Source organism: Chaetura pelagica, unplaced genomic scaffold (assembly GCF_000747805.2).
Source record: "Chaetura pelagica isolate M959 unplaced genomic scaffold, ChaPel_1.0 scaffold1094, whole genome shotgun sequence".
Classification (NCBI taxonomy): Eukaryota; Metazoa; Chordata; class Aves; order Apodiformes; family Apodidae; genus Chaetura; species Chaetura pelagica.
Window position 1 is genome coordinate 165,237 of NW_009953108.1, and position 11,550 is coordinate 176,786.

Here is an 11,550-nt window from a genome sequence, read left to right on the forward strand (position 1 = left end):
AGCAGCTCCATGTCTGCAGGCACGGCAGCTGCCTTCAAATCAACCCTCACCTCAGGGGAAGGCTTCTTGTTGCAAAAGCTTTAACATTATAAAACAGGTTGTGAGATGGTATTTTAAGTATTTTTTCATAGCTCTCTTTGTAATTGTTTCATATAAAATTCCTTCAGTGAGAGGAAACAACTGACAACGCTGCATTAACTGAACCAAAGGAAAATGTGTTTCTGCTGAAATGAAAAGCCTTCCAGGAACAGCTTCACTGAAACCAAATTAGTTCAGCAAAAAAAATCAGTGCCAATCACTGAAAGGCCACCTAGCTCCCTGCTATGCTTGCACAAATAACAAAGGAAAATAGACCATCATTATACATGTGAGAAATCCATTTTGAGCACTCAGATAAGCTCCTTTATTTTTCCATATGTTCTCCCAGATTTCATTACTACCCACCTGCGGAACTGTTTTCATAGGTTCATAAACAATTCTACATTCATCTCTGGGTTCTTGCCTCCCATTTATACCACAAATAATAAAGGATCATTAGGCCAGAAGTTCAGTTCATTGATAGTTGTGAAGCTCTAATGCTTCTAATCCTGAGCAAATATGCAATGTTCAGATGCACCAGCAGAAATCAGCACACAATTCTATTTACGGTCATGTTGGAGATCTGAGGAATCACACTCATTCCAACCAGCCTGGCCAGTGGGACAAAAAATAGCAACTAGTTTAAGTGTGATTCTGAGGTCCCTGGAAACAGAGCTGGGGATGAGATGGTGTCAGTCAGATCTCAGTAACCAACAAAAAAAAATAATTAAAACAATTCATCCAAAGTCTCCACTCTTTGGAGAGTTCACTTCCCAACCTGCTCCAGAGGCAGCCCCGTGCAGCCTCCCTGCAGAAACTGAACAGGAAATCACCACCAGAGAATCACAAACCCTTTCCAAACACTGCATCACTGTGTGAGGTACAGCACATCCCCATATGCTCCATCTTCCTTGTGTTATCGTGGAATGGTTTGGGTTGGAAGGGACCTTGAAGATCATCTAGATCCAACCTCCCTGCATGGGCAGGGACACCTCCCACCAGCCTGGGTGCTCCAGAACTGGACACAGTTCCTGGTGGAGTTCACAAAAAGCCAAGCAAATGTGGAGAAACCCCTCTCTTCAAGCAACCTTTTGAGTACAACAATAAATCCACCAAGCCCTTGTAACTACAAAGACTGAGAGGACTAACAAAGGTTTGAAGAGCTCCCTCCATACCATTATTTAACTTCTAGTACTTGTAATTGAATAAAATAATCACTGCAATTCACAGATATAATTTAGCAAGTCACTAATTTTCTGTTGACCTTTACACAGCAACATTCTGTCTAGCTTTGGTTCCTGTGCTGGCAGAAATGCTGCCTGTAACAGGTCATCACCTTCAGCAGTAGGTAAGACAAAAAGACTCACCCTCACCACAGTTCATTTCCAGGTGGGTTCTCATGAGTTTAGGACACTTTATGTAACATGTGAAGTCAAATTGTCTTCCCACAAAATCCAAAAAGGCTTCTTCCTAACTTTGATTTTCTGGGACCAAAACAGAAGCTACAAAAAGCCTGTTACAACCCAAACTGAGCTACATAAATGTAGGCCTAGATGTTTAAAAATTGCAAACAGAAAACCAGCAGGAGCCGGGGGGGAGGGGGGGGAAGGGAGATTTTTCTAGAAATCTGATCAGAAAACAGAAGCAACACTCCTGACAGCCCAACTCAGCTCTTCAGCCTGTGCACAATGTCCAGCTCCTCAACACTTAGTGAGAATAATGAGCTTTTTGTTGCCAAGTGTCTGTTTCTCTGGGCTCTGTCCCAGGGTTCAATATCTGAGACAAGTTACTGGATGAATTTTAAGTATCAATATTACTTTTTCTCCCCCTGAGGTAAAGCAAAACGAGCAAATTTTTGAACTGTGCTCAATAATGAAACTATGAGTCCCAAATTCATCTTCAGCAGATCAAAAACTGCTGAATGAGCTTTTTGCCCCTTGCTCCTCCAAAAGGAAGCAAAAAGCTGTTTTTATGGCAACATATCTAGAGAGAAAACTATACATGGGTTTCCAATCATATGGATCATCAAGCACCACCTGATGTGAGCTCTGGAGCCAGAATGATGAACTGGATGTCTTGAAAAAAAATCTATTACTAAATGTCAAGATAAGGAAAAAAAAGAAATCACAAAAGAGAAAAACTTTTCCCCCACTGATTTTAAAATGACAAATGAGAAATGATGTGATAATTTAACACAGTCTTAACAGAACTGCAGAAAATTGAATGTCAGGGATGAAACCATTTCAGTCTGAGGTCTTCTGAACATTTCAGTCCCTATCCCAGAAATCCCTCAGAATGCAAAGGAAGCTATTCCCTTCTCCTGTAGAGTGAGGAAAGGAGAAGGGATGCTTCCCTGGTGAGGTGTCCCCAGTTCTGTGCCCACACAACTTTTGTGCACAATAAAAGGCACAAAGCAGCCTGAAATGCAGGTTCCAAGTTGAATACAAAACCCCACATAAATTACACTATTGTCTTCTGTAGATATATATAACAGACATACTTCTAGGTGCTACCATAATAATAAAATAGCTCAAGTCTTTTAAAAATTAGCACATGCTGGAAAGCATTTTTCTCAGAGCTGAACAGAGGATGGAGCAATTCCTTCACATTCAGAACCAGACCATGCTCATCCTTTTATTATTTGGAAGCAAAAATGGGAGGATTTAAAGAGGATGGTCTGCTGCCACAAGCTAATTTGTTCTCCCTTCACAGAACAAGAACTCTTAAGCCAGGTACATCATGTTTTGTGGCCTGCTCTTAACCCTTGAGCACGTGATCCTCTGACCCAGGTCGTATGAATTTGTCAGCTTTGCTGCTCTCTAAATTTAGCTTGTCCCTCAGAGAGCAGCTTTTCCTTTCTGTTTGCTCAGAAGGAATGGGTGGCTAGGCAGACTTAATGGCATTACCAGTATTCATTATCTTTTTAATCCCTCTGTCGTTTGATTTTTTCAAAGAGATTTTAAACATTTATGGGAGGGTAACTACACCAGGAAAGCGGCCAAGGTATTAAATGACAGGTTCCAGAATATTTGTTAAAAAAAACCCAACAACAAACAGATGCTGAAATATATTTCTTACTGAAGAGGCTGCCAAAAACCAGTATCTCAGGAACACAATTTTGTTATGTTTTGTTGCACTCAGTCTAATGAAGAAACTGATTAAAACTATCTCAAATACGTAGACAGAGCTGACACCTACATCCTGCTGTAATTTGAGTTTTCTATCTCCCTTAAGTAATGTTGATATTTGTCCCTGTTTATTCTGCAGTCTTGAGTACTGTCCATATGAGAATGAGAGAAAAACCCAAGGAGTACCCAGGCAGAGATGCCATTTAACATTTCTTCAGCTGGGTTGATATCTTCAACTTGTGTTTTTTCATTTTCATATTGAAAATAAAAGTCTATCTTAACTGAGGTGAATTCCCTAGGAATGACTTGCAGAAGCTGTAAATGCTGAGTGCTCCTACAGTATGTGCTTGGAATTCAAAGATTATTACTCCCACTCAGAATGAACATGTAAGTCTCCTTTACCTCATTTAGGGCTTGACAAGGGCCAGTGCCTGCTGCTGCCTCACATGTTCTTGGAGTTTTGAATAGGTATAAATCAATACATACACAGGCAGCAAATGCAAAGAATCACAGAATGTGTTGGGTTGGAAGGGACCTTTAAAGGTCATCTAGTGAAACCCCTGCAGTGAGAAGGGACCTCTGAATAGATCAGGTTGCTCAAAGCCCCAGCAAGCCTGACCTTGAGAGTCTCCAGTGGCCTCCACCACTTCTCTAGGCAACCTGGGTCCATGTCTCACCACCCTCAAAGTAAATACTTTCTTCCTAAGATCTCATCTCATTCTCCCCTCTCCCCTCTTCTCCCATCCCTTTCTGCCCTTGTCCCAAGTCCCTCCCCAGCTTTCCTGGAGCCCCTTCAGGCACTGGAAGCTGCTCTAAGGTCTCCCTGGAGCCTTCTCTTCTCCAGGCTGAACACCCCAACTCTCCCAGCCTGTTTCTAGAGCAGAGCTGCTCCAGCTCTTGGATCATTTTTGTGACCTCCTCTGGACCCACTGCAACAGGTCCATGTCCTGCCAGTGTTGAGGGCTCCAGAGCTGGACTCTTTGCTGAATGTCTTCTCGTGCCAGGGGTCCTGCCATTCTTGTTTGATATCTAAACGCTCAGGGTGGTTTGTGTTTTGTTCCAAGATCCTGCTCTCTACACCACTTCTAGGATCCTACTGGAGTGGAACAGCAGGACCTCACTCCAGAAAAGAGACCCAGGGAGGAGCAGCCTGGCTACCACTCCACCAGGCAGCCCAGAGGGGACCAGGCCAGGTTTTGTTGCCTCTTTCCAGCCTAGTTCTCCAATTCCACCCTAGCAGGTCCTGGGCCTTCATGCAACAACCCACAACATGTTATAGATGCAAAAATACAGCAACACATAAACCAGACCTCTCTCTACTTCGACTCAATTATAAAAATATTATTTTAAAAACCCTTTAACACTTTTGCTAAAGTTTATCAGGCTCAGTGAGGGGTCAATCTGGGGCCTGAAAAGCCCAAACACCTTTCATTACAAGCCAAGATTCCCAGTTACAACTTATTTCAGCTTTTACTTGCTGGAACACCCCATTTACAGCCAGGCTGCTCCACCTGCAAGAGCCTCACCTGTACACAACAGCAGGGATACGCTTCCAGGACCTGAAGCTTGCCACACTCTCCAGCTCTTTATCCGTAATCCAGGCAGGAACTATGATTTCCTGGGGGTAACTCCCACAGAGCCTGTGAGAAAAGTGGTGCAAAGGGTTAGATGTCAGTGGTGGGGAGCAGTTCCATACTTCCCAGCCAAAACACACAAATAAGTAGTGGAAGGAAGCTGGCAGCTGTTCACCTCAGAAAACTGCCATGTTGTTAATTCCTGTTTCATTCTATACTAATAAACTCCTGCTTTGCATATCCAGGATCACTGGGAACATCCAGGTGCACAAATGCACTTCAGAATTAGGAGATTCAAGCTGGTGTTTTCTCAGGAAATTCTCATGTAAGCAATTTACATAATAATAATTAACTCCAGCAGCTGAAATAAAGTGGACAATAGAAAAAAAATTCCATGTCTCTCCATTGGCCACTTGATTTGTGGCTCAGCAGCAAGCCACCTTGGGCTACTGGATTCAGGACAGAAGACTCATGGAAAAAGGGCACTGGCTGCTCAACCCTGCTTGGAGGCAGGAACCTGAGAGCACTGGCTTGTGTTTGACTGGAGAACTGGAACTTTCTTCTACTAGATGCACCTCCTACCCCACCAGCTGACTAATAAAGCCCTGATTGCCCATGAGAAGAGCACAAGCAGCCAGTGGCTGAAGTACATTGCTGGACCCTGCACTAGTTCATCCCCAGTCCATTCACTCAAAGAGAAGGATTTACTGTTGAAGCAGGACAGATATGGACTCCTGTCAGAGCCCATTTATTCAGAAAAATACATCAATCATCCTGAAAAAATGCTCTTTACCAAGTGCTGGCCACAAGAAGGAAAGGGGCAGTTTGTGCCATCCTGCTTCCATATGACATAAAAGTTTTCTCTTCTTTATTATTAAATATGCAAGGAATAGCTATTTTTTTTGGTTCCCTAGATTTTTAGAGACCAAGACAGATTCTTCCTGCAGTGACAGCTGCAAGTCATTACCCTGCAAAGACAGAGCAATGAAACATTTCATCACAAAGTGCCAACCCTGGTTTTGCTTTGAATTGGATCAGGGACCACCCAGGACTCCGTCCAACCACCCATGCATGGAGGAAAACCTTTCTCTGCTCCTGCAGCTACAGAAGAGGACATTTCTCAGGTTTTCAGGAGCACAGGGAGTGTTCTCACTTATTTTCAGGATCTACAAGCTTAACTCTTCCGAACCAACTTCTTTTTTTAATACAAGTCTTTGTCAGAAGTTGGAGAATAAGACACAGAATTTTTTTTTATTTAGTAAGTTCCAACTCCACTCTCTTCACTTAAGGCTTCCATTTCTTCCATTATAATGTTTATTCTCTAAGACATCCTCCAGCAAGCACATCCAAATCTGGATTTGGTATTTCTAAGCCTACAAAATTGCAGCAGCTCATAAAATATTAAAAAATACTTTAAAAGCACTTTTTTTTTTTCAATAAAAAACAAAACAAAACAAAATCATAATTCTAATTGTCCCTTATTAGAAACTGAAGAACTTGGAAAAAGTTCCAGTGATCTGCTGTAACAAAATGGGTGTTTTGAGAAGGCATTTGGCTGTGAATTAGCAACCCACGTAACTTACTTGTACTTTTCATTGATGTTGGAAATCCTCCAGGCATTGTTCATATCAAAACCCATCCGCTCCACTTCATTTTTAAACCTTGAAGTTACATGTTCTCCTGGGTATCAAAATCAGGGAGAGAAAAGAAATCCAAAATGAGAATCCTACCTTTGCAAGTAGTTAAACCACCATTGAACTTACACTTATTCAAAACTGAAAAGAGAAAGGAACACTCCAAAACCATCATCTACATTTCACAACCCTGTTTTGAAAATCAAGATGAGGAGAACCCACTTTTTCCTCTGGAATGACCAGCTTCTGTAAGCTCTTACAAGAAACAGTAACACCTGAACCAGGCACTTCAACAAAAGCAAATCAGGATCCATCAGCAGTTTGAGGGGGAAAATGCTTGGTAGGTTTTCTTGTCTGAAGTTGAGGAGAATTTTGTATCAATGAAAAGAATGTGAAGCTCTGGTCTGACTGATATGTGAGTGGATGACACAGGGAATGGGGTCTGGAACCTGGGCAATCTCCATTTAGCATGAAATTTTAGCCACAGGTTTCCTGGGTGATTGTAGGCAAGTCTTGGAATTTCACCTGCATCTCAGTTTTCCATCTGTAAATTGGACATTATGCTTCCATCAGTCATGTGGAGATATGAAGATGAAATCCATAAATGAATGTTTGACTCAAATATCAGTCACAAGATCCTCACCAATTCCTGGATTAATATATTAAAGGAACTGCAATGAGCTCCCTTTATTTCCTAGACACTCCTTTTAAAGTATGAAAAATACAATGGGAAAATAGACAATGGTAATAAAGAAAAACATGTTCTGATAGGCTGAAGCCCTAGAGAATCAGAACATACTAAATGAACATGTACAAGAGAGTAATGTCCTAAATTTCCGGGTTCACAGAGCTAAGAAATGTGATAAATTTAATAAGCATGTGAGCAACACTAAATACAATGAAAGGCTGAAAGTCTGTGCATTGCTTGTCTCTTTAAATTACTGTATCATTAAATCATGAGGTTAAATCATCACCCAAGAGGGGGAAAAATAAATCTCTTTTAAAATTGCTGCTTTATTGCTTTCCATTATGTATTTCAGAAAACCCTTAAAGACTTTCAATGCCTCAGATATATGTAGATCTCATAGATATAAAGGTACATTGTCTGAAATAATTTTTTTAGGGACATTGCAGAACAATTTGAGCTAGAGAAATAGGTAATTTAATCATAAATTAGCAGCCTAACAAGAGGACTTAATTAAATGTGAAAGAAAAGCTATAATGTTATCCACTCCTCCAGGTCAGCTAATCCACTGACACTGGTACTTTACAAATCCAGACATGCTTTGCAATATGGAAATGTGCAAGATCTGTGCCAAGAGATTGATTTTCTCACATTTTTTGGAAGGCACAATGTGAGACTGACACTGTGTGCAAATGGAGAACAACCACTCAACAGGCACATGGCAGGAAAATCTATGGACCTGACTGACCTTCATCACTTACTCTCTTTACTGGTCCACCAGTCCCATAAAAAAAGCACCAGCTCTGCCTCCTGTGGTGTCCTCTCTGCAGGGAGCTGATCTCAGCACCACACAAGCACTGCAGTTCTGCTTCACCTTCCCAGCTGCCAGGTCAGCTAGACTGGAGCTTGCCAACCATCTCCTGCTTCTCACGTGAGCTCTGCTTGAGCTGGAACTGATTATCTCCTCACCACCTACTTCAACACATCAGCTGCTCAGTCCCTGCTGCACAAAAGTTGGAGCCTCCAGAGAGGTGCCAACTCTGAGGAGCCCTCTGACCCTCTGTCAAGTGCAGAGGTGAAACTGGGACAATTATATTCCACCTCTGTCATGTTCTTCCTTGGCAGAGACTTAAAAAAACCCACCAACAAACCCAGACAGCATTGTCTTGGAACAGCAGCATGTTCTTGCAGCACTGAGGACAGACTTCATTATCAGCTGCTGTGGGGAATGGTGGTTAACATTTGTGATAGTTCCTTCAGGATTTTTCTGGATAGCAAATGAGAATACTGGAGCTACCCCCAGCTGCTAGTGGGTTGGAAGACAAACACATGAAGTTACATGAACATGAAATATTCTGTTTGATTTCTGCCTTTTAATTTCTCAGCTACTGTGCATGTCGTGGGAGCAGATTTTCCTCTGAGAAATGAAACCCTGGTCTTAACATTTTGTCTGTCCCTCCTGCTGTTTAGAGGCATTTTGAACTCAGACTGATAACATTTTGGAAGCATCCTAATCAGCTCTCAAAATCAGAGAAAAAGCAAGATAAACGTTTTGTGGTCTTGTGCCTTCTGACTATGAAAACTGATCTTGTGAGCCAGAGTTCATAACTCCCATTCCTTACATTTTTTCCCCAGAAGTTGGTACTTAGATTTTAAAGCACTTTGATATTTTTCTCTGTATCTACCAAATATTGGGCTCCTTGGATACAAAAAATAAATTACCATGTCTTGGGATTAACTTCCATAACATTCCCATAGATTTGTTTCAACTACAATTCAACTCTTGGAAGGAGAGTATTTGCCACCAGAAATAAACAAGCTACAGGGAAGAAAAAGTTACTAAAGAAAATTATTTGGCAGACACAGTCACAAGACCAAAAATTTGATTGCTAAAAGCTAATTAAAAGGTAAATGGACTATAAGGAGACTTAGCAAGTCATCTACATGTCTATCTTCCAGTTCCTGAAGTTAGTTAGGAAGGAAGAGACACGAGTTTAAAATTCTGCTCTGAGGATTCTTTGGTTTTTGGCCTTTTTTTCAGTAAACATTAACACAAAGTGTGTGAAGTGCAGGAACCAGTGAAGCACCAGGCCCAAGAAGCACCTTCTCCCACTTGTGTGCTGCCTGTTGACTCCTCTTCCTCAGACACCAAAGAGATGATAGTTCTTGCTCAGCCCCAGAAGCTGTAAGAAGTGAATCACACTAACAACCCTCAGCCTGGTAACCAGGACACCTTTCTCAGACAACATGGAGCAGAGAGCCTTGGACTGTAGGGGCCTCAACTTAGATTTCCTAGTATTCGTAACCACCAGCACCACAATTTTTAGCTTCTATTTACTTATGGGCTTCCAAAATGTTCCAGCAAGGATGACATTTCACTAAAATAGGTCTCTGTCTTGCAGCTGGGAATGAACCTCAAGAGCAGGTCAGGGACCTCCTTCTCCTTCATCTACCTGCTCCCCATCATCCACATTTAAGACTACTGTTCTGGCCAATTGCAAAAAAACGTGGACACCATCAATAGAAAATGTTTTAGATTGAAAGTTGCTGCCCTGGTGATCAAAGTTAGTATTAGTATTATACATGACTGACTAAACCAAATCCATCACAATTATTTCCTCAGGATATTCAGGTCCTGTTTTGTGCATTGATCCCAAAGCAACAATGGTGAGAGCTCATCCCTGCTTTGTTTGGCCAGAACAAAACTCAGATCGAGGGGCAGACATGCAGATTATTACAGGACACCTCATGCCAGTGATGGTGGAACTATACCTACACATACCACACAGAGTATATTCACCTGTCAGTGAAGAAGTGTAAGGACTTAAGCACAGAAGAAATTCCAAGCTGCAATCTCCCAGGTTCAGTTTACAACAGCACAGACTGAATTTGTTAATAACTTCTGGTGAAAGCTCTGGCTTTCAGCAAACTGGCAGTTGCCAGCCAGTGCATCTGGGATGCATCCCCCAAGTGTTTCCACATACCTGGCCGACACAGGTCCCCGTGCTGCTCCTTCTCACTAGCATACACCTCCATGCACCAGGCGTGATAGGCAAAGGAGAAGAGGTCCTCGATCTTGGAGGGCGGGCGGATCGCGTTGTTCAGCCGCTTCAGCCAGTCTTGACACTGCTCAAAAGTAGAAAACTGACACCTGTCCCAGGAATGAACATTGAGCTGTTAATTTTCAGTCAAAGATGTCAGACTGTAAGATCTGACAGGCTATGGCAACATCTGTGGCAGCAAGAAGTGCAACACCCTTACTGCTTAGTTTTGTTTCTGGGCACTTTACAGTGGATAGTAAAAGGGAAACCTTTGGGTATCAGTGAACAAAAACACACTCAGGAGGTCAAAATGTACTGTAAGCAGGAAAGCAACGTTCTGTGGTTGGGAATAAAACAGTGGTATGCCCTACAAGGCATGAATGAGGCAGATATTGATGAATATATTTACTACAAAAGCAGGGCCAGTATCACTGGGACCAGGCTGCAGCTTTCCCACACCCCGAGAGGAACGTGCTACAGCCCCTTGCTGGCTGGTGGTCTCAGCTGGGAGCTCACAAACCCACCACAGAACCTAAGCATCATCTTCCCATAAACAAGAACACACTTTTTAAAACAGATGTAAGAGAAATATATCCATTTCATTAAAATAATCCATTTGAGAATAATGAGGACAAACTCCAGTATCTGAAATCTTACATTATACCCCTATCTCATATGCTGAGATTCTCTCTCTGTTCTTGGTGGGAAGCCAAACCATGTTTTTGAAAGTGAGCTTTGTCTAATGTCACAGACAGCAAGCAAGAACATTCCCTGCACAGGAGAAACTAATCTTCAAAGCAGTATATTAAAATTACATCATCTTATTTTTCAAAGAGGATTCCTGGACCCTATAGAAAATAAGATCAATGATTTTGCTCTGACAGGTTTCTTCAAGATTTTATTGTGATAAAATATTCACCAAGTATTTACATTCAGCTCAGCCTGGATTCAGCTGCATTCACGGTTAATGGCAGCACCTGTATCCTCTAAGGGCAAGATTTATTTCCCTTACTTGCAAATACCTAAAAGTCAGTGAGTGGAAGGAAAAAGACATGTTTAGCTCATGCAACATGTTTAAGTAGCTCTGAGGAACTGCAGTCTGGAGGGTGTTTATTTCCCATCACTATGAAGAAAGTTGAGACCACTGCCTTCACCTGGGTAATAGTCTATTAAATACCCATAGCCAGACAGCTCCATCTCACCCTGAAGAGCCCATTTTCCTTCCTAAATTATTTTAAAGTTAGTGATGCAAGTAACTATTGTCACTTGAACCCTGTTAATCAAAACACAAACTACTTTACTCATGAAGAAGAATATGAACATGTTCTAATTCTGGTGTCCCAGCCCCACACTTCATGGTCTCCCAATGGCCAGTGGCACCATGAACAGATTCTCAGAGAATGTAGGGAA

General features: G+C 41.9%; 1 protein-coding gene across 1 annotated transcript in view; it reads right to left on the reverse strand.

Annotated features, from left to right (window-relative positions):
• Window positions 1-11,550, reverse strand: part of MTMR3 (myotubularin related protein 3) — a gene marked incomplete at its 5' end in the record, with an annotated part of 34,360 nt that overhangs the window by 21,526 nt on the left and 1,284 nt on the right. The window contains 3 exons of the mRNA XM_009997291.1: window positions 4,733-4,846; window positions 6,364-6,460; window positions 10,084-10,250. Coding sequence (XP_009995593.1) covers window positions 4,733-4,846; window positions 6,364-6,460; window positions 10,084-10,250 — 378 coding nt within the window. The remainder of the gene's footprint in view (window positions 1-4,732; window positions 4,847-6,363; window positions 6,461-10,083; window positions 10,251-11,550) is intronic.